This window comes from Paramisgurnus dabryanus, chromosome 1, assembly GCF_030506205.2.
Source record: "Paramisgurnus dabryanus chromosome 1, PD_genome_1.1, whole genome shotgun sequence".
In the NCBI taxonomy this organism is placed as follows: domain Eukaryota; kingdom Metazoa; phylum Chordata; class Actinopteri; order Cypriniformes; family Cobitidae; genus Paramisgurnus; species Paramisgurnus dabryanus.
Window position 1 is genome coordinate 17,459,778 of NC_133337.1, and position 24,347 is coordinate 17,484,124.

Consider the following 24,347-nt stretch of genomic DNA (forward strand, 5'->3'; position numbering starts at 1 on the left):
ATGTAAATACACATACACACTGAACATATAATAATAATAAATAATAATATTTGTCATATTTAAAGTGTCACATGACATTACATGTGTAATATAAGGTGTGTTCCACTTAAAGGTGCCATAGAATAAAAAACTGTATTTGGCATATCATGACCCTCAAACACGTTTGTTTCCTTGTTATGTAAACCTAAGCCGTTTCTCAAAACCAAGTACGCCGAACTTGGACTTGTGTCCTTCGTAGTTCGAACTTGCAAGTTCAGACTCGGAAGAACGAACTCCTGACGCGAAATGCATTCTGGGAAACTTCGCTGTCATAAGTCCACACAAGTCTCCTCTCATGCATCCTCGATAAAATGGGCGGATCAAGAACACATCCTGGGATTTTATGTGAACTTGGGCTTGATGCGAACTTTGAATTGGAACAGTACTTGGGCCGCGACTGATGACGTTTCACAAGTCCACAAGAACACAAGTACAGACAAGAACGCATATTGAGAAACGGCTCTAGTAAACGCAAAAGACTGCTGGAAAACAGGCCAATCTCAACACCGACTATGATGTCACACCCCTAACATTATATTACACATTTAATTAAGTACAACGTTGTTAAAATGTTTACTAATGTGAGCTACTGACATGAGCTGCAGAGCAATCAGAGCAGAACTCAATATTATTATTCGTGACCCTTCTACTGTAAATAGGGCACAAATAGACCCTAAGCTAAATGCTATCGAAGTGTCGCAGCACGCCCCAGCGCTTACGTGCACGCACTAAGATAATAGAGGGATGTATCAACTCTTCTTAGTTAAGGTAATAACATATTTTAATATTGAAATTGAGTAGACTATTCCTTTAACATAACATTTCAATGCATTTTTTGGCACCTTTAATGTTGCGCTGCACAGATGGATTGGCAAAATCTATGTTCTCCTGACATTTAGATGTCATAAGGATTAGTCTGTGCACAACACAAGTCACACATTAGAGGTTTTTAGGAAAAGCATAGAAAAACTTCTCTTTCACCTACCTTATGTCAATTCCAAAAACAAAGATCCCTTTCTCATAGACAATTGCCGCCTAATCACCTTACTCAACGACAATGAAAATCTATTAATGTGCAACTATGATATTCAAAAACTTACTGTTAAATTTTCTATCTTTCACCACCAGGCTTTTTGACATGAATATTTTATTTTAAAATAAGACTTTGTTCTATAAACACTGGTTTAGTAATGAAATATCTTGTGAGACACTTTAATTGATGGGATCCCATCTGGTATATGTTATAGACCGATTAATCTGTTTTGGCGATTAATCAATCAGCACCGATAGTTCATTGGTGGAACAATTGGCTGTCAGCAAAAAATCTATGCCGATAGTTTATCCAAGTGCTTCTGTTGCTTCATATCATTATAAAGTAATTCATTTGCTGAATGGATGCTGCTTTTGCAAAGAAACAACAGCAGGAAGTTTGTCATCAAGGCTGACAGGACAATAACATTAGTTGTACCTTAAACACTTGCGCAAAAAAAAAACACGCAGATAAATCCAACCCAAATGTTTAATGTCATGATTATTACCATCGATTTGCATTTGTTTATTTTCTGCTGGTTACTTTTATCCATATTTTAAATTAATAACTAGAGAATGAGAACTATATGCAGCTCTTAACGTATCCAACTAATTAAAATCTGTTTTCAGTTCTTTTTTATCATCACTGCAATACATTTTGTTATTTTTCCAAGATAATAATTAAGTGTTAAAACAGAAGCAAATAAAGTACAAGACTATAATATACATTTATGTAATTTCAATTTTACCAGTGGGAATATTTTACAGAAGTATTTACTTCAGTACTTATTAATATAATTAAATATTTGTATTTATAGATTATTTCATTTAGCACATTTTCATGGTTCATTACTGTTGTTTTATTTCTTTTGTAATACATTTCAGCACTGTTTCACTTTGAGTGTTATGTTTGTTTTTATCCAGTATCCATTTTAAAAACTATCGGTCAGTAGATTAATCGGTTATTGGCAAGCAGAGAGTAACTAAGTTATCGTTAAAATCAACTATCGGTCGACCTCTAGTATATGTATGCTTTTCAAAAATAATACATTAACTATAAGTACCGTTTCCTTACCTGAGGCTGTTAACACATACTAGTGGTGAGATATGTTTCACTGAAATCATAAAATAAGAGCTTTACTCATTGAGAATATTGCATGTGCTTCCTCTGATATTTCATAATGGAATAATCTTTTTGATCATTTAATAGGAATAATATATGATCCTTGCAACAAGATTTTTACTTACAAAGTAAAATAAATGTCTTTTAATTTACTTTATAATATATACCCTACCAAATCTTTATACCCTAAAAAAGTACTTTTCAGTACTTTTACAAGAGATAAAAACAGTATTTAAAGACAATTTTATTTTCTCTTAACAAGAAAACATGAACTTGTACAATTTGCACGACTTATAATCTTTTCAAATCGTTTAATTTGTGACTTTTCTTAATTTGTACAATGTGCTTTTCTTTGTTTAATTGTATACTTTTTGTTTTGTTTGACTTGAGCCATTTAATTTTTTTTGTTCTTTTTCCATTTTTTTCTCTTCTAATGTAACTCCTAATTGTTATGTTTTGATTTTAATGTTACAACTAAATATTCAATACAACAAACAAAAAACAAAAAACAAGTTGAACACACCTAACACCATTCGTTTAAAATTCAACAAAATATTTGATCATCGTTAATAATTTTTTATTTTAGTTGTATTAATACAATAATAACTCAGGCATGCGCAGAAGAGTTTCTGACGTAGGGCGCGTCTCTCAGTTTCGTTTTCCACACACTTGGTTGACGTCTCTAATCAGGAGGACACTGAACCTGAGTCAGATCAGACCATATCTCTGTTCAGGTTATATTTCGGTTATATATGGTTCAGAGTGCTCACACTAGTCAAACGAACCCCCAACAATAACCAAACTTGTTACGCGCGCCACCTGAGTCTGACACTGACTGATCTGGAGCGTGTGTGGATCTCAAAATGTCTATAGAAAGTCTTCTGAAGATCTTGTGTGCCCATAATGGATCGATGGAGTACGAGCGTCTTCTGGATCTTTCTTACGGACTACCGGAGATAACAGACCTGGATCAGATCATCATCAAGAGCCCCATCTTCTCTGTAATCCAGCACAGCGATAGTAAAGAGGTCATCGTGAAAAGTGCCGTGAAACTGTGCAAAAACAGCGAGTGTGACGGCGTGTGTCGAGATCTACACTTGTGTAAATATTATCTGATGACCGGATACTGTAAGAGGTGCGCGTTTATACAGGAGCCCGGGGCAATTTGTCACAATCTACGGTCTCCTAGAACAGTATAGTTTCTAACAGTGTGATTGACAATGTAAACATGATCAAAGCAATCTACCACAGACTCTCAGATAGTATGACAATATGCAACGCTATAGGCTTCAATAGACAGTGTTGTTTCTCCTGGACAGTTAACTGCAAAGTCTCCTTGATCCTTTATTTATTCTTTAACTAAACACCTTGGGTGGTTTGTAACAATTTAACCGTACTTTCTTTTATGTCGAGATATTTCACTTGCTTCCACTGATTATTACTGTACCTTATGAGAGAACGGTCCAATCACATTAGGTCAAAAACATTAAAAACAGTACTGATTCGCTAACAACAAAAATGGGAGGGTTTTGGGTGCAGTGTGCAGTGCCCCAAGGACGAGCAGAAACGAGCCAATTAGAGCTCAGTCTCGTTTGGCAACCCAGACACACACACACACACACACACACACACACACACACACACACACACACACACACACACACACACACATGAACTAAAAACATTTTTGATTTTTAAATAAATATACATTTGACTAACAGTGAAATAGTATGACAAAATTATTTTATTTTGTATTAATTTGTACTATATATTTTTTGCTGTAACTTTTTTAACTTTGTAACTTTTTGTTAATATTTTAAAGTAGCTTTTCTTCTCTAGCTAACAGTGCATTCACACAGAGCATCAGCGTTAACGCTTCTCATTAAGGTGTTGCTCATGGCAGAAGTCGAACATTTCTCAACATTTTTTACCACCAGGTGTCAGCCAATCAGATTGCCTTATGCAAATAAACTAGTGCAAAGCCAGCTAATTACATTTATGCAAGACCAGAGTACAAAGGAGCATGTGTTGCGGCCACTGTAATTGGCTGTTGTCACGTCAGGGCCATGCTTTAAACATGGCCTCCATCAAGCGTTAATGCTGACGCCCTGTGTGAATGTACCAAAACTTTATGGGGGCGGCGCGCCAACACCCCATTGACTGGCTGCCACTGGTTACAGTGAAAATGTTCATGTAAATATTGACTGTAGTAATAAGAGTTTGTCTGTGTTCTGCAGGCCATTGTGTGATTATGTACATAAACTGATGTCAGAGCACAACATCCGAGTCCTCACAGATCATCGGATGTTTGGTCTGAATCGAGATGAAGTTTGTGTGGTGTTACTAATCAGTGATCCCAACATTCTGCCTCCTGTGAGTCTAAACATCACATCCAGACATGTGACTTACAAGATTCATTACCTCACATATAGCACTATAAGGATCTTAAAATGATGGTTAAGTACCAAAGTATATGAATAACTAAATTAATGTCTGATACCAGATTTGTACACACATTTTGGGCTATATGTGTTGCTGATGATTGTACAATGTTTTTATCCACTTAGTTGTATAGTAAACCTGGTGGTAAAATTGAGTCACTGGTACATTTTAGTAGCATGAAATGTCTGATTTCATAGGTCTTTCCTCTCTTTATAAATCGTGTGCTCTGTTGGCTCGCTCTGTCCTATCACAGGTGTGTGTGAAATACAACAAAGGCGGTGGGCCGTACGGTAACTGTCCGGATAAAGAGCAGTGCACGAGACTGCACGTGTGCGAGAGTTTCATCAGAGGACGCTGTGATGTTACAGACTGCCATAGATCACATGATTTTCGCAGTCCTCATGTGGTCAGAATATTGAGACGCAGAGGTGTGCCCGATCATCTGCTGTGTTCACTTAACTCCATTTACCACAATATAGTCACGCTGAAGAGTTACAGTGGCGATACTCATTTTAAGAACACAAAACAGCCTGTCGGACTGAAGAGAAATAGTGAAGCAGTAAAGAGAAGCTCAGGTATTGGTGAATTTGCATGTGTGATATCATCAGATTAGATGTACTGTAATCTGAACTGCTGTGTTTTTTCCACACAGGATGTGAAATCTGCCTCTGTTTTGTCAAAGGCTACTGTAAAAACCGTGAGTTGAATGTACACAGGGAGACATGAGTGATGATGTACAGTCAGCTTTATATGAGAGGTCAGCGTGTGTCTTGTAATCCCTCATCACAGGAGACTGCGGCAGAATCCACTTTGAAATGCCTTATAAGTGGGAGGTTAGGGTGGGTGACACCTGGACTCTCTTACCCAACAATGAGGAGATTGAGCGAGATTACTGCCGACCATCTAACATCTACAGGTGTGTTTATGTACAGTAAGGAGCAGGAGAATGCTAAAAACAAGATCTGATCATTGTTTTATGTGTTTGGGATTCACACACACAGATTGTTATTGACAGATAACTGTATTAAACTGAAAAAAGATCACATGTGTGTTGTTCTACCGTGACAGTTCAGGAGCTGAGCCTGTTTGTTTTGAGGAAATGATTCTGGGTCTGGATGAGGTCCGGCGTCTCTCTACAGCACCCTCAGTTCTCTTTCCCAGTTTCATCCTCACCACCACTTGGGTCTGGTACTGGAGAGATGAGTACAATCAATGGATCCAGTATGCATCAGTGGTATGCTTGAAGATTCATATTCATCATTAGAAGGACTTACAGTAGTATTTAAAGGATTATTCCACTTTTATAAAAAGATATGGGATAATTTACTCACCCCCATGTCATTGAAGATGCTTGTGTCTTTGTTCAATCGAGAAGAAATCGAGGAAAACTATCCAGGATTTTTCTCCATAGTGGACTTTAGTGAACCTCAACAGTTTCAACGCAGCTTCAAAGGGCTCTAAACGATCCCACAATAGGCATAAGGGTCTTATCTAGCGAAACCATCTACATTTTCACACCAGTGACACACCAGTGCGACCTTACTTATTACGTAATCACATGGAAGGGTCACGCGTTACATATGTGAAACGCACATGTGCGGACCATTTTAAACAATAAACTGACACAAAGACATTAATTAGTATCATTCCACATACAACTACGTCAGAATGGTCCTCTTTCTCCACACTTGTAAACATTGGGGCGGTAGTTTCGCATATGTCATGCGTGACCTGTCAACGCAATACGTAAGGTCGCACTGGTGTGTCTCACAGCTAGTGCAAGACGAGTAGTTGTGATTAAAAAGCAAATTTTTTTGTTGATGAAAATGTAGATGGTTTAGCTAGATTAGACCCTTTTGCCTCAGTTGGGATCGTTTAGAGCCCTCTGAAGCTGCAATGAAACTGTAAACTGTTAAGGTCCACTAAAGTCCACTACATGGAGAAAAATCCTGGAATGTTTTCCTCAAAACATTTAATTTCTTCTTGACTGAACAAAAAAGACATCATGGATGTTTATTTGGGTTGAGTAAATTATCAGGATTATTTTTTATGAAAGTGAACTATTCCTTGAAAATCTTTCTTCTTCTTATATGTGAAACTTAAAGAAAGAAATGCACAGATTGTCTTCAGTCAGCAGTGAGGACCTGGAGAAGAAATATCAGGAGTATTTACAGCTCAAAAACCCTTCAGATCAGGATGCTGTTGTGAAGTTCAAAGCAGGCAATCGGTTTTATGAGCTGAATTTTAAAGGTCTGTCATCGTTTTAATGCTGTCTTTCTGTTTTTGGTGCTTGTGTTGATTTCTGGAGTTTCAGTCTCTGTTGTTCTTGTATTGTTGGTCATGTTGAATTATTCAGGAGTTGTTTTTATGTCAGAAGATGATACATTTTGTCATGCCTTTGAATAATCACTTGATGTTAAATTGTAAGAAAATTCACATGAGATTTACATTTACAGATATGGCACAAAGAAATGAAGTAAGTGGAAGAGAGAGACCCATCAGACGACGACCTGCCTTTATCTCCTCCGTGGACGTCCAGATCATCAAAAACAGGTGACATGATCATAATTTAATGTCAAGTTTATGTTCAGATTCATTTTGTGTTTCTGACATAGTTCTGTGTTGTTTTGTAGCCGGAGAAGCTCCTCGGCTAAGCCTCGCATTTATAAAGGGGTTCCTGGATTTTGGGACAAAAGTGCAATTCCTTACTGTGGATTTCAGGTTTGTTCATTAATTCTCATTTCTCATTAGAGATGCTTTTTTCATTCATTCTTCCTCTTGTTTGCAGAAAGTCTGTCTCCAACCATCTCACAGAGATTACATGAGAGTCCAGGATATGTTCGGTGAGACCATGAGAGGTTTCACCATCCGACAGATTGAGCGGGTGCAAAACAGGGAACTCTGGGAAAACTTCATCACGTGGGTATCATTTAAAAACTTAGTCTGTTTTAAAACGCTTTGACAGATGGGCAGATACATAGATATAGATAGAATGAAACCTTTTTTTCATATGCTGATTGTATGATTTATCCACAGCAAAAGAGAAGCAATGAAAAAAGCAAACAAAGAGAGATTTGGTGAACGCCTTTTGTTTCAAGCTACCAAATTTTCCCTTGTTGATTTTGTATGTCAACAAAACTTTGATATTGAGATGTCCGATACCACAGTGTATGGGAAAGGTAGAGTACCCTTACTGTATATTGAGTGTACTGTATTTAATAAAATACTTATTAAACCTGCTGTAAGTCCATTTACATATCATTTGCTTTCCTGGTGTTGACAGGGATTTATTTCTCAAAGGACGCACAGTCATGCCATATGAAGACAGATGAATGCGGAGCAAGCTTGATGTTTGTGTGCAGGGTTTTACTCGGCCACTACACCAGAGGAGACTCTCGCTACCACCGCCCACCATCCAAAAAGACAGCAGGAGATCAGTATGACAGCTGTGTAGACAATCTCCGTGAACCGTCTGTCTTTGTGTTGTTCGAAAAGTCACAGATCTACCCAGAGTTCCTTGTTACTTATGAGCAAAAAAAATTATTTGAAGTGTTGGACAACCCTGTCACATCTATTACGTTGGGTGTTGCTCATGTAAATCTAAAAGATGGTAGACAAAGCCCTGAAGCCTCAGATGTTGGACAAAACTTAATCAGTGGATCATGTGGTGTAAGTCTTACATCAACACCAGGTTCTGCTTCAGGGAAGACTTCACCCTCTTTAAGTTCCTCCAGAGAAACAGACTCGATCTTACATTCAACACTACATAAAGATTCGAGCGTTCCATCTAAGGTTCCTGTTTCGGATGTTTCAAAAACCACTCTTAAACTAGTTCTGAGTACAAAAAGTTTAACACCACTTGAGTCTGGTGTTCAGCCCCTGCATGTTGGAAAATCCTCAGATGATTCAGAGCACCAGAACATCTCAGTCCATGAGTCCATCAGCGGTTCTTCGTCTGAAAACATCCAAGAAGTCCCTCAGATACGCAGTGATTTTGTGTGTCAGCATTCAGTGGATCTCAGTGGACAGTTGGGAACTGAGTCGAGGGATTTAGTGTCCAGAGTGGTACAGTACTCAAATAATACTGTAAAACTGGACATGTTGTCTCCTCCGGTCCACGTGATGAGAACATCGGTAGTCTCTTCAGCTCAGCGTTCCAGTGAATCTGTGCCAGACTCTTCATTGGTTTCTTCTCGTCGGACTGTTGATCCACAGCTTTATCAAAGAGAAAACTCTTCAGCAACAAGACAGAGAACAGTAGAGACTATCAAAACCACTTCAAAGGAGAAACCATGCACTGTTCAGTGATTTCTCTGTCTATTACGAAACAAAATCTGCTGTATTACCAACAAATAACTGGTTTTAATAAATTCAATAAATCCACATAAATAGAATAACTGATTGAAAGGTGAAATGTCAAGATATCTTGTCCTTTCCAAATGCAGAAGTTTCTGTTTATCCAAACTCTAACACTGATCTGATAGTGAAACATACCTAGGGGTGTTTTTGTGTGATTTTCTCTCTGAGACACTTTTAGTAATTTGGGATGTTTCATTAAACCTCACATCAGTGGTGGCCGGTGACCTCTTTTTTCGAGGGTGCATGATGCGAAATTCGTCACAACATGTATGTAGCCCGTCATGTGTGTGGTTCGTAATTTCAAAATATGTGTTCAGCGCGTCGAGTTAACCTATGTGCATCACGTGTCTTGTCAAAATAAGTGCCTGCTGCAGACGCGTCTAAAGGGTTTATGATAAAAGAGATTCTCGCGTTTGCAAGATACTCGCATAATCTCACGTGTAATAACAGTTTACTGTTAAGGGAGTGTCTTGAGTATATTTTTTGAGCGTGAGTTTTTTTTTATCATAAACGGTTGACACGTGTGCAGCAGGCATTTATTTTGACAAAACACGTGATGCACATAGTTCACATGACGCAACAAACACATATTTTGAAAACACGAGCGAAACACATGACACTCCGAACACATGTTTTGAATTTGCATCCCTCGGAAGAGCAGTCACGACCGCCACTGCCTCACATTATTATCTTCAGAATAATACTCACATCTGCTGTTTTGTTTTTATTACATATCATATGTTGTGGATCATTAAGTCTTGTGGTTTTAACAGTACAGTATATTATGTCGCTAAGTGTTCTTGTGGTGTTTGTTCCTGTATTGGTGTATGAATTGGTAGTAAAGTTTATTTCTGATCTGTGATTGTGTGGTATGTTGAACTTTATTATTACAGTTTTTCTCTGTCTCTTTGGAGCATATTTTGCAAAGTAATGCGTGCATTTCTCAGAACAATTCGTACAAACTTTGTTGTCAATATACATAAGCATATATGTCAGTATTGTTTTGATGTAAACTGTGGACGTATTCACATTTTCATATCTTTTCTGTAAACAAATTACACACATTGGGATTTGGAACAAAAAAATCTTTATTTACAGTACAAATACAAAATTAGAAAGGTTCACTTAACACTTTAAGAAATGTCTTTAGAAAACTTTAATTTTCTGTACCTCAAAATTTTAAGATTCACTTGACAACAATTTATTAATTCAGTTCACATTTACAAAATACTTACAAAAACGATGGAAACATGCTTACACTAACAGATTATAACACATAGATCAATAATTTTGCATGACATGATTTATGCAATGAACTAATTCCTAAATGTTTTGAGGTGTAAGACTAATCAACAGAAACCAGTATAATGTATTTAGATGACAATAAGCAATTGAAAATGTAGCAAACAGCAGACTATTGTGATTGTATCAAGCATTTGCAATTTATAAAAAAATGAGAATTTGCTTTTATATTGTGCACAACTGACTGGATGATGTTGAAGAAAGTGTTTAAAAAAATTAATTTCTGATCTGAGAAATGCTCCAAAGTGACTGAGAAAAACTGCAACTCCTGTAGGTTGAGTATTGTGTTAATTTAGGTTACTGTGAATAAACTACAAACAATTGTTATTTGAAGTGGCAATATATTTTTAATCTGAGCAGGAGAACCGTCACAACGGTGTAACCTTTTTATTGATTGAATAATGACATTAAATACAAAGATAACATTTTGCTCAATACCACATGAACATGAGGTATTAGTCACATATACCAGTAAAGAAAGAAGAAAAAGTTTTTTACTTTATTCAAAGGGGTACTGTATAATCATGTGAAATTATTCATAAATGTGTGAGATTTGGTTTACAAATGGCCCATTTTGTTTTGTGTATGGTACTTTTCTAATACAATAAATAACTTTATAATATTTTATTTATTACCTTCAAAATGATCAAACAAAACAAATCAAATACACCAATTTACACCATTTTTTTACGACACGGCCTAACTTTCTTCTAAATCCACATCTTTCCAAAAAAGCCTTGAGTAGATACAATAATAAAACAGATGCAAAATGGTTTCTTTTTCCTGTACACAAAATTCACAAGCATATGAAATATTAAGCTTAAATCTTTCCAAAACATGTTTAACAGGATGCATTCTATCACAACGGTGTAAATATGCAGATAGACTCAGATGCTGCGCAGGCAGGACTCTCATACATGCGCATGCGCGTTTCAGTGTCTCATTGAATATTAATAATGTTCATCCAATCAAATGTGAGTGAATTAATGCGGCGAGTCCCGCACGTTCCCGTCATGCACCGAGAGCGCGAGCGCTGCTGCTGAAGGCGGTGTGTGGCACGAGAGCAGAAGCGTCTGAGGTAAATCTGCTAAACCTTCATTTCTGCAGATATTTCACTAATTATAATATTCGCTTATAATATCTGTATCTAATGCGCAGAAAAAATCTCATAGCGATTAAATATTGCTTTGTGAATGTTAGTGATGATGGGTGGATCTGCAGTATGTGAATATAACATATCTAAATTAAGGATAATAACAAATTTTACAACCTACAGCTCTAGAGGGAATGTATCGTGTCGTTTTTAGATTTGACAGGGTTTCATTTCTTTACATTTTTCTATTCTATTTGCTGTGGGTGAGGGAATTCCCTGCATGTATCGATCTATTCATCCTCACAAAATCACGCAGGTTTATTTATTAATAATCAATAATTCATCGTGTCGATATCTGGGCGCTTTTAGTCACGTGCAAACGTCATAAATCAGTTCTCATTGCGTTTCACTGTTTCTTAAAGAAAACGCTTTATTCTGTCAGATTTGACTCATTTAACTTGTATCTGTGCATCTGTACCGCAAGCGACGCGAGCGAATGAAACGCTTCCATCATACTTAGCGCAGATGTGACGTCATGCCGTCGCTAACGCGCACCTACTGGACAGAGCAACGTGTGCATTCATTTTACTGGAAACGTTTGTTTATAATTTTGAGCTTGATGTGATGGTGTTGAGAACATACAGGTTTTACTAAAGTAACACTGTTGCTTATAACTTATGTATGTAATTCAGTATATTCATTCGTTCATTTTATATGTTCAAAGGTTTATTAATTTACATTTCCTTACTTACTAGCTTTATTTCAGAGAGATTGATCTGTGTGACAGCGTCCTGAATATTCTGTATACTGATAATCTGTAAAATGTATGTGTGTTTGGGCTTTTCATCATATATCACAAAGAGTTTGATGTTTTTGGCTGTTTACACCTGAACAATATTTATGTGTGTATTGTGATATGTTCAAAGTAACCATTAGTTTAAGACTTTTTAAAGACCAATGATTTTGGACACATTCACTTTATCTCTACGAATATGTCTGTTCACTGGTCAGAGCTCAATCAGCCAAACCCATTCCACTAGAGGAATGCTGTAATAAATTAAACCCTGTTTTGCGTTTCAGCTACAACCTTGACTGCTTCCTCAAATCCATTACACTTGGCCAATTTAGAGTCCATATAAATTAAACTCTATAAGAGGTCTGTGCGGGAAGGTTTTTTCATATTTAACCTATTAAGTTATACAATATTGTGCCGTTGGTTAGTAGCCTTATTTTTCTGAGGTTTAATTACACAGAATTCATGATAAATTATTGTATTTTATAAAATGTCTGGGGCCACCTGGCACAATCTCACACCCCAAGGAGCCCAGTTTGAGAACCACTGCTTTACAGAACATTAAAAATTAATTTTAATTTTATTTTTATGCACATTAATGAGGAAGAAACAACATTATGGACGTGACATTTCTCTACTAACTATTGAAAAAAATGCTTTAAAAACTTAACAGAACTTTTGCATGGGTGTTAAACCACCAAATATTGTCATCTTAGATTTTTGCATGGTTAAAAACTTTGGGTTAAAACTTTTTATAATAAGATTGACATATGCATGGAATAGCACAGAGGATGGTTATCATTTACATGTCACGCTTCCTTTGTCAGTGCAGATGAAAGACTTAAAAAAAACATGTCTGTCATTATTATACAAAAAATTTATAATAATGGAACTTGATGAGTTGTGTTTAACTATTTCTGTGAGGTTAGATATTCATTTAAATGTATAAATGCGGCAAAGAAACCCATTATTAAAAGTGGTGTCTAGTGAAAGTCTGTATATTTTCAGTGGAGGACATTTAAAATGTAGATCTGTTTCTAAAACATGTCAGATCAAATTTCAGAACACGACTCGTACTTTCATGATCATTGTGTGGGATTTTCTGAAGCAGTGTTCAAACTGTTGTTGACATAGAGCTGTGTGAAAATTTTTCGGAACTTTGTGTTCCTCTGAATACTATTTGTTCATACGACTTATAAGTGTGAAAATGTTTCATTTGTGAGAGTGATATCTTGTGCTTCTGTAACTAATGTGGTTCTTTAATTTTTAGTGATTCATCGGTTTAATCCTTCAAGCACTTTGAAATCCTGCAGTGTCTTCAGTATTTTTAGATGTTTGAGTGATGCACTATAATGACATGAACATTAATATTACAGCAGAACATTGACGCACACAGGATATAAGAGCCTTCTCCTGTTATAATGTGCTCTGTTTTGCCTCATCTGCTCATCACATTATTACAACTATCTGAAGATGCAGATTTACATCAGTATGTTTAGTGTGTATGTAAATAGTAACTTTTACGCTAAGCTTAAAGGAATATTCCACTTTCCTAAAAAAAATCCCGATAATTTACTCACTTCCATGCCATCCAAAATGTTGATGTCTTTATTTGTTCAGTCGAAAAGAAAATGTTTGGACGAAAACATTCCAGGATTTTTTCTCAATTTAATAGACTTTATTGGACTTCAATAGTTAACAATTTAAATGCAAAGTTTAAAATTGCAGTTTCAGCACAGCTTCAAAGTGCTTTAACATTCCTAAACAAGGCATAAGGGTCTTATCTTGCAAACTGATTGTCATTTTTGGCAATAAAAATTAAAATATGTACTTTTAAACCACAACTTATCATCTTGCCGTGTAACAAGCCAGCAGAATCTTACATACTGCGTAAGCACGTCGGAAGGTCATGCATGATGTATGCGAAACTTCCACTCCAGTGTTTACAAGTGTGGAGAAAGAGGACCGTTCTGACATTGTTGTATGTGGAATGATACTAATTAATGTCTTTGTGTCAGATTATTGTTTGAAATGGTCCACAAATGTGCGTTTCACATGGCTGGTGCAAGACGAGAAGTTGTCATTTAAAAGTGCATATTTTAAAAATAAATAAATAAATCTGCAATGACCTTGTAGTCATGTAAAAAATGTGAAAGTGAAAAGACAATTTCTGCATCGTTATATTTGTCTTATAATAAAATAATAATAAAAGAGTTTAAGGCTCAGATTTCCCCCCAGCGGTACCGCCAAAATGGTATCGAATACTGATATCAGGTGTAGTACCGAAGTTAGAAATCACAGTATCGTGACAACACTAGTCTGCAGGAAACACCTTTACATTGTGAAGGATTTAAGGGAATAGTCTACCCTTTTGCCATATTTGTGAATGTGTTAGCATTTAGCCTAGCACCATTCATTCCTATGGTACCAAAAAAAAGTTTTATTTTGTGGCACCATACTTACTGGTATAACTCCTCATGTAACAGTCTTTAAAAAGGGAAAACACGGAAGTGTTTGGTACCATAGGAATGAATGGGGCTAGGCTAAATGCTAACACATTCACAACACGCTGTACAGTGCATACATTGAAAAAAGATAGGTATGTATTAATTTGTCTAGGTTGAGGTAATAACATGGTTTAATATGGCAAAAGGGTAGACTATTCCTTTAAAACAATATTTCTTAGATACTGTGCACTTGTTGTTAGTATATTTCAAAGTAAATAAAAAAAATAATGCAGCTGGCTTGTGAATGTGTCTCTAGATGGGTTTCCATCCCCCATTATTCGCATTTACTTTTTTTTGCATAGCCTAAATCAAAAACCACCTCAAGCGAGCGTTAAAACGTATTCTAATTATGGGATTTTCAATCAAAATTTGCCATTTCCATCACTTATTTTTGATGCAATACTTCAAAATGCGCATAAAAGCATGGTGATGGAAATATGTCTTCTGTTCCTTTGAAGTTTATTTTGCTGGTCTTCATAGTGAGTTATTACACATTACAGGTGTGATGTGCTTAGCCCCACCAGGTGTTTGGATTCAGTATGAGGTGTTATGTGTATTACTGATGTACAGTATACACAGCGTCTTGGGTAGAGCCAAGTTTTGGGGAGTCAAGTTTGAAAAAGGAAGAGGTTGCTAAGCAACAGAATTGTTTCCTGTTTAATCATGTGGGAGTACCAAAACAGTTTTACCCAAACATGCTCGATTGAAAATGTTTGCAGTGTGTCAGCCAGAGTTTTATTACTGTAAGATCTGATGATGAGCTCACAGCAGGACATGATGGGATCCATAACACTAACTAATTATTATATCAACCCCCTCCTTATCTGAAGGTTGATCCCTGATCTGTTCTGTTGGGTTGTAATCTGTTGTATTCTGTGATTATTCTGCTTTGCACTGAAGTTGTTCAGAGATGTTCAGCAGTTTTTCAGCGTATCAAATCTCTATTTATCCTGTGTGTGTGTGTGTGTGTGTGTGTGTGTGTGTGTGTGTGTGTGTTATCAATAATGGTTAATTGTGTGCTCATTTCATTGTCAGTAGAGCTCTGAATGTTTTCATTGAGCTTCAACGTTTAATGGACAGAAGGTCTTGTGATGAATGTGTCTGTGGTTCAGATGACAGTTCAGATGTTTAACAGCATGAGGTGGCTGAAGATGTAAATCTCTGAAACAAGCAAATGTGTCAAACTTTGATTCTGGAGGTATTGGTCATTAACTCTTTCACCGCCAGCGTTTTTAAAAAAAGTTGCAAGCCAGCGCCAGCGTCTTTCATGATTTTCACCAAAGTTTAATGCCTTACAGAAAATGTTCTTCTTTAAATAAATAAACAAACAATATACCAAATGAAAGAACAGACCCTCTGCTTTCAAACAAAAAAAAAACGTTTCATCCTACCTTCAGTGGTTCTTTTGTAATCAGCTTTTGAATATTGGTAGGTTTCTGCAAAAACACCACATTTTGAGCAAAAAGCAGAGATAATTCCATTTTTGTGACGGAATTTTCATAGAGATCCCATTCAGAGCGATCTTTAAAACAGACACGGACATGCAGCCGCTTGCCATAGGGCAATACTTCCGGGTTTAAAAAGTTGCGGAAGGGCACCACCTGGTGGATAATAGCGGTATTGCGAAAGGACTGAAAATCTTGTCATTGGCAGGGAAGCGTTTTCTCTTAATTGACGAGATATCTCGTCAATGGCGGTGAAAGAGTTAAAGGAAAACACCACTGTTTTTCAATATTTGACTATGTTCTTACCTCAACTTAGACAAATTAATACACTCATATCTATTTTCAATGCATGCCCTTAATCTTTGTACAACACATCGTGATTGTGTTAGCATTTAGCCTAGCCCCATTTATTCCTTAGGATCTAAACAGGGATGAATTTAGAAGCCACCAAACACTTGTTTTCCCGTTTTAAATACTGTTACACGAGTAGTTACAAAAGTTTTTTTTTGTGCCACCATACTTACTCATGTTACTACTCATGTCTTTACATAGGAAAAAAATGGAGTTTGGTGGCTTCTAAATTCATCCCTGTTTGGATCCTAAGGAATGAATGCTAACACATTCACGACCCGCTGTACAAAGATTAAGTGCATGCATTGAAAAAAGAAAGGTATGTATTAATTCATACAAGTTGAGGATTTTGCGTGCGTCTTATGCAAGTCGTACTAGTCGACCGCATATGTCATTGAGGTTCTCACATTTCCATTAAAAACATATACAATCATGGTAGTTTGAATCTTACCTTGAAATGTAAAGATTGCTTTTCTGAAATAGAACCTGGAATAATAAACCTCGATGACGTATGTGGTTGACAAATATGACTTCCGGAAGACGCACCCGAAATCCTGACCAAGATTCATCCTGGAAAAATGTCACGTATGATCACCCTAGATAAAAATTTACGTCTTTCTGTACTGTGGTAAATGATGGGGAATCTGCAACTCTCTCTATCTCTCTCCTCTGTGTCTCTGCTTCATTAGTGTTCACATTTAGTATGTCTGTTGTTTATCCCTGCAGTAAAGCTCACATTATTCTAATGAGATGTTCTTTATCAATCTGTCTGTGTGGGGAAATCTCATTACTTGCCAAGAGCAGATAGATGTAATGGTGCGTTTTTTCCATAAAGTTCTTTGTAGCAAATTTTATTATTTTAGAGTTGCTTTTAAAAGCAGTAATAGATGGATCTGGAATGATATACTGCAGTAAATCACTTTACAAGTGCTCTTATATGTGTTACTTGTTTACCTCAGGATGGTGTCCAGCAGTTGTTGGAGACTCAAATCCTCTGTCATGTGCAGCAAATAATGCCCATAAATGTTCTGTCTCCATGTCTTACAGATTAATCACCAGCTTCACCATGAACTACCTGCGCAGACGTCTGTCAGACAGCAGCTTTGTAGCCAATCTGCCCAATGGCTACATGATGGATCTCCAGAGATCCTCAAGCTCCACCAGCTCTCCGGTTTCCCCAGCCACAGAGCGCCGCCAGCCACCGGCCACGCCCACCCCACCTGCCCTGCAGGCACAGGCCACACCCCCACAGCCGGCCCCACAGCCTGCGGCTCCGGCCCCGCCCACCGCCTCCGGTGGTTTTCTCAGCTCTTTCTCCAGCGTAGTGAAAACGGCTCAGATCGCCAGCGCTGTGCAGGCGAAGGCCTCGGCGCACGCCGAAGCCTCTGCCGCTCCTCCAGCTAAACCTGCCGTACGCAAACCCAAAGTGCTTCTGGTCATCGATGATCCTCACACAGATTGGTAAGAGCTGATTTACTTTCTCTCTCTCTCTTCCAGATCCCAGTGCTAAAACAACTACAAGCATGAGCTGCTCATAGTGACAATAAAGAGACAATAAGTTCATGATCAGTATGTTTTGCTGTGTTGGTTAAGTCGTGAAATGTCTTTAATGGTCTTGATATAGACAGCAGGTCTTCGAGGTCTGAAGTGAGTGTGTTCATCTAGACCTGCAGATAATCTGACAGCTTATTTCTGCAGGAAACTTTATTCATTTTCACCGGTCATTCGTGTGCTTATTTAATATTTCGGATGGTTTGTTTTCAGTTAGAGTTTAGTACTCACTGTTACTTTTAATCCAGTCTACAAAAGTGCTGATTTCTCTTTTTCTCTTATAACACCAACATGTGTTAAGACTCCAGATCTGTGTGACATCTTAAGACTGAAAGGGTCTGAGACAACAACTGGGTTTAGTGTTTATCCCTATAAATTATAAAAACTGTAATATTATCTAAACATTGTTTAGACATAAAGTTCAAATATACTTGACAACCAAAATAAGATATTCACACATGATTTCAGAACATAATTATGACTTGAAGTTATTTTACTTGTTTCTTAAGTTAAATTTCTAAGTATTTCTTTATATTGTAAAACAAAAATCTAAATATGTTTTTATTTATTTATTAATTGATTTTTGCTGGTGTATGAGCACAACACACATGTGTTTTAGATGCAGTGATTCTTCTACCACAAGATGGCACAATGTTTCACTCTCATCAGCAGGTGGCGTTAGATGTCTATCTATCATGAGCTCCAGTGTTCACGTCTCTATTTAAAACACAGAATTGAGTTTTATCTGTTAGCTCTTAAAAATTCACAATAAAAATTCACAATACTACCAGATTCATTGTATGTGAATGCATGAATACCCGCCCCATTACCAATAAACAGTAACAAAAGCTGGTTAATGTTTGTGATGTAATCAACAGATTCTCTGATTTCAGTACAGAATATTTAAAGCTCAATCCAATGTCCTAAAAAATAACTCACAGATCTCTACAGTTGATGACAAACACTAAAACATTTAGTCTTTCTTTTTACATGAGAGAGTTACGTGTGGAGCGAATGGGAATATTTCATCATCTCAAGTGACTCGTGTTAGCTGTGGGGAAACTCTTGCTACTGTTTGTGGATCTCTCTGACTCTCTCTCTCTAAGACAGATCAATCATATAATGTCATATGAGGATTCTCTCTTCTGTACAGACATGGCTACACTAAGAGTTATGAATGCTCTCATATAAAGTCTTGAGAATGAGAGCTTTCATTTGATATAAGACTTGTCCATGTTTGTCATATTTGAAAAAATATAAATATATGAATATTAATTAATATAAATTTTTTGGGGGGGAATAGTGTAAATTATAAATAACTTTCTTACAGTAAAATATGTCAAAGTGAAGCATAACTGCAGAAAGCTTTCAAACAGTATATCTCACATGTCAGACCATTAAAAATTAAAGGAATATTTTATATTAAGTAAAAATAAGTAATTTTAAACAGGTTGAGTTAAGTGCATAAACAAAATGCCGATACCTCATATGGCCAAAAAATTATTATTTTTTTCCATATCAGTCTATAATTATCATGATATATGACAAATCTTTATTTCTCTCAAATTTAAAGGCAGATTTTTGATTCCGAATAAAAGTTGTAAAAACCAGACAATTAATTGTGGTTTTAAACTACTTTTTATTCAGTACATGACAAATACTTTCCAAACAACAAGTGATCAATTATATAAGATATTATCTTTATTCACGTATACTCTATAGGGATGCTAAACAATTAATCGCGATTAATCGTTAGCAGAATAAAAGTTTTTGTTTACATCATATATGTGTGTGAACTGTGTATAATAAATTTGTATTAATAAATGTACACACATGCAAGTATATGTTTTAGAAATGTTTACATGTGTACATACATTTGTATATGTATGTATAATTTATATTATATATAAATATAAATACTTATATAAAAAAATTTCTTAAAATTATACATGAATGTGTTCATATTTATATATGTACATATTTATTATACACAGTTTACACACATATGTGATGTAAACAAAAACTTTTATTCTGCTAACGATTAATCACGATTAATTGTTTAGCATCCCTACTCTATACTCACATTTTACATTTCAGGCGCCTGTATTAAATGTAAATGTATTAGTAATGAAATTGTCGGTCAAAAATCTAATTCAACATTAGCAATAAATACAAATAAAACATAAACTTTAGTGGTGGATCTGCTGTTTTTCTCAGCTTTTTTGAATTTGTGAATGTCCTGTACATATACTTTTAAAGCTGTGCAGATGTTTGCGTGCAAGGTGGACGCTGGAAGAAGTATAATGTACTTTGACGAAACCTGCTTGCGCGTCCAACATTACACAAAAGGAAAATGTTTCCGCACATTTCCATAATTTACTAAACCTAAAACTATTAAACATTTCTGTTAACTGAAATCAAGTAAGATAATTGTATACATACTATTTAATAAACAACACAAAAAATGTGAAATTTTGCTTTAGTAATAAACTGAAATAGGTTTGAAGTTGAGGCTGTAAAATTAATAAACTGTAAATAAATACGAACTTAACTAACACTATAACTAAAATTAAAATAAACCAATGTAGCAATATAAAAAATAAGAGAAATACTAAAATTACAAAATCACATAACAATATAGCTAACATTAAACTAAAATTACCTGTGTTTGTTTTCCAAGAATGCACTTTACACGAATATGCGGTCAATATGCGGTGAACAGCGTGAGTCGCTGTCTCTTCTAGGAGTGCTGAAATGTTAATTACTTATCAATAAAATGATTAAGGTTTATTTTCTTAAATATTTAATGGTACTATCCTCATAATCAGGTCAGTTTGGTGAAAGCACATTTATTTTACTGGATTATACAAATATCAGACCCAACCACTGATCAATATAAATGACTGGATTGCGCATAGAACGCTTGACGTAACTGCGTGAGGTGAAGCCAGTGCAGAGTTCGAGGGACCATCTTGGTATACCCATCCGGCAGAGGGCATCATTGACTTCCATTCAAAATCATGATCAAAATTTACCCCCTTTACAGCGTATCAGTTACACAAGGTAAATTTTTAAGATATGTGTACGTAAATTATTTGTTAATTCTGGTGTTATTTGCAATGTTTATGTTTTAATCGGGCAGGATAATGGATTTATAAAAAAAAACGTTAAGGTGAGTGTGTCTGCTGCATTTGTTAATGACACGGGTATGAATAAAGTTTTTTTTGACATTCAGCTACACGGTGACGGTCAGCGTTATTTCTCTAAATAAGTTTAGGTAACTTGAAAGTTTAGATAACATAACATAATTACAAAACTAGCAAATTATTGCATGCAAATACGGTACAAAGCATGATTATTTATTTAGATTTCAGAATGAGCACGTTTATTGTCATTAATACTAAATATGCTGCAGTGTGTCTGCTGATCTGATACTGTAATAAAGAAATAACTGATTAAAACGCAAAATGAACAACTTTCAGTAAATAACTATTTACATGCTTAGGACGTTTGTGTTGTAATAATGTACAGGGTAACTTCACATATAAAAACAAAGATGAGTAAAGTGATGTTTTATCATTAAAATCTGATAACGTCCATTGATTTAATAGAACATTTGGGTATACCAACATGGCGGCGCGGTGGCTTCACAAGTGTGACGTCATGCGCAATCCAGTCATTTATATAGATTAGTGGACCCAACCTGGTCCCAGCTGAGCTTTAGTCGTAAAAGCTTAGAGACAAACGAACTCTGGTTAGACATCGGGTTTTCAGATCCAGATTTACCCATGAAGACCTTTACCTATAGGACCTGATGTTGTCTTTGTATACTTTGTAGATTTTACAATTGCAATTTTTTTTATTTTTAAGTACTACTGTCAAATTTCCATAAACTGTTTGAATACTGTCTTCTTCAAAAAAAATTAAGGGGAACACAAAGGTAGATAATTTGCGATATATACACAAAATATGTATGTATTTGAATGGAAACAGACTGGAGACAGCAAATTTCGCTAACTTTGTGAATATTCGTTAAATATTCTTGATAACAAACTGTTAATTTCTTAACTGCTTCTGTCTGTCTGTCAGCTCTGTGTCTGTCTGTCTCTTTAACTTTCTCTCTCTATCTCTATGTATGTCTTGTCTCTCTGTCTTTCTGCCTGTCTGTCTGTCTGTCAGCTCTGTGTCTGTCTGTCTCTTTCACTCTCTCTCTCTATCTCTCTGTCTTTCTGCCTGTCTGTCTGTCTGTCAACTTTGTGTCTCTCTGTCTGTCTGCCAGCTTTCTGTCTGTTTCTCTGGTTGTCTGTCTGCTCTGTGTCCCTGTGTTTGTCTGTCTGTCTGTCAGTCAGCTCTGTGTCTCTCTGTTTGTCTGTCCTTCTCTTCCTCTGTTGGCATTCCTGAATGGAGTCAGGGAGTCGCTGGGAGACACATTCGGCCCCTGACAGACGCGGCCCCATTCCCAGCGCTTCCCTGCTTCACTGTGTGTAAGGACACAATCACTTTACAGCATGACATTGCTCTCTTCTGACTGTCTGTCTCTTACACTGTTTTTATGAAGCAGTCAAAGAGCAAAGCATTTGGTCTGTGGATGACAGTTTCTGAGGGGTTTTGCGGGTAGGCTACTCCCTTACAATACAAACTACACCCCTCAATATTTATACAATGATTATTGAAAACATCTGTACAGTTAGCAACACTTTGACCACAATGCTCAAACCAAATCTATGGTTTTCATGGATGATAAAGGAGAGTTCTCTTATCTGAGTCACATTTATAAGTGACTCAGACTGAATAAGTGATTATTGGGCAGTCGTAAACAAGTGGTTGGAAAGTCTGGCTTATAACTTTGAAGGTCGCCGGTTCAAGTCTCACGGCCGGCAGGTTGTGAATGAGGTGCCGTTGAACAAGGAGCCTTAACCCCAGTTGTTCCCCAGGTCACTACTCACTGGGATGAGGTTAAATCCAGAGGTCAAGTATGTCACACATTTTCATTTATGCATTTGGCAGGTGCTTTGATCCAAACTGACCTGCACCCCATTCAAGGTGTAAATATATAGGGTTTTTTATAGGGATATCTTGTGGTTGCTAGCAGCAGACTTTACTATGATTCATTGTGCTCAAAACTTGACTACAGATTCATGTGTGTTACAGTAGCACTAATAATCAACATGAGCTCATTTATAGTAAGAATATGTGAATCACTGATGAGTGTTTCTCCTGCAGGGCAAAGTATTTCAGAGGACGGAAGCTGAATGGCGAATATGAGATTCGTGTTGAACAGGTATGTCTAACTCAAGTCTTTAATCTCTTTCAAACACTCTATCATGTGTCTCATGTATGAGTGACTCAGTGTTGATGTTTAAGACTCATTAACTCTGTGTAGGTGTTTCTTCTCATAAAATGTTGCTCATTCTGAAGTATATTAGCAGCGTTTAAACAAACACAGTAAATGGAATGACTTCCACATGTGCCAAATTGCTTACCAGAAAGGGGAAAACCTTTTTCATTTGATCCTGTTATTATACGGCTACTAATATCTACTCTCACTACAAATATATGTGTGTCTTTGTCGTGTTATATACAGTGGTGTTCAAAAAAGTCGCAGTGTACTAATAAAAGTAAATAAAGTGCAGAAATGTTATAAATAAAGTTTATTTCTTTATTTCAGATGTATTGAAAACATTACACACTAATTTCCAAATCAAAGCATTAACACAATTTACAAGTCTGTCTTGTTCTTTAAATTTAAATTAAAGCTGTTCAAAAAATAGCAGTGTCAACATTGTTCTTTGTGGACACTTAACTCTTTCCCCGCCAGCGTTTTTTTTTTTAAAAGTTGCCAGCCAGCGCCAGCATTTTTCATGATTTTCACAAAAGTTTAATGCCTTCCAGAAAATTTTCTTCTTTAAATATATAAACAACCAATATATCAAATGAAAGAACAGACCATCTGCTTTCAAAAAAAATAAAAAATAACGTTTTACCCTACCTTCATTAGTTCTCTTTTTATCACATCTCAAATATGGGTAGGTTTCTTCAAAAACACCCAATTCTGAGCAAAAAACTGAGATAATTCCATTTTTGTAAAGGACTTTTGATAGAGATCAGATTCAGAGCGATCTTTAAAACATACACAGAGTTCTTTCACGTGAGGCGCTACTTCTGGGTTGTATAAGTTGCGGAAGTCTACCTGGTGGATAATAGTGGTATTGCAGATAGCCGGAAATTCTTGTTGGAAATTCTAGTCATTGGCAGGGAAGCGTTTTCTCTTAATTGACGAGTTATCTCTAAAAATTTCTTAAGATTTGACTTC

At 36.3% G+C, this 24,347-nt stretch overlaps 2 protein-coding genes across 2 annotated transcripts in view; both read left to right on the plus strand.

Annotated features, from left to right (window-relative positions):
• Positions 1 to 2,723: 2,723 nt before the first annotated feature.
• On the plus strand, positions 2,724 to 10,377 carry LOC135758730 (protein mono-ADP-ribosyltransferase PARP12-like). Its single transcript, XM_065273357.2, has 12 exons — positions 2,724 to 3,326; positions 4,429 to 4,564; positions 4,887 to 5,208; positions 5,286 to 5,330; positions 5,423 to 5,549; positions 5,702 to 5,867; positions 6,739 to 6,883; positions 7,090 to 7,186; positions 7,267 to 7,354; positions 7,422 to 7,552; positions 7,670 to 7,812; positions 7,917 to 10,377. Exons 1-12 carry the CDS (start codon positions 3,055 to 3,057, stop codon positions 8,939 to 8,941), a joined length of 2,697 nt encoding a protein of 898 aa, XP_065129429.1. The 5' UTR covers positions 2,724 to 3,054; the 3' UTR covers positions 8,942 to 10,377.
• A 906-nt stretch (positions 10,378 to 11,283) lies between these two features.
• syn3 (synapsin III) overlaps positions 11,284 to 24,347 on the plus strand; it is a 94,976-nt gene continuing 81,912 nt past the window's right edge. The window contains exons 1-3 of the mRNA XM_065264404.2: positions 11,284 to 11,372; positions 17,531 to 17,944; positions 23,258 to 23,315. Of these exons, the coding sequence (XP_065120476.2) occupies positions 17,550 to 17,944; positions 23,258 to 23,315 (453 nt within the window). The 5' untranslated portion in view covers positions 11,284 to 11,372; positions 17,531 to 17,549. The remainder of the gene's footprint in view (positions 11,373 to 17,530; positions 17,945 to 23,257; positions 23,316 to 24,347) is intronic.

Coding starts and splice junctions, on each gene's coding strand:
- LOC135758730 (XM_065273357.2), top strand. CDS start 3,055: ATGTCTATAGAAAGTCTTCTGAAGATCTTGTGTGCCCATAATGGATCG. Junction 5,868..6,738: donor GGATCCAGTATGCATCAGTG/GTATGCTTGAAG, acceptor TGAAACTTAAAG/AAAGAAATGCACAGATTGTC. Junction 7,813..7,916: donor TACCACAGTGTATGGGAAAG/GTAGAGTACCCT, acceptor TGGTGTTGACAG/GGATTTATTTCTCAAAGGAC.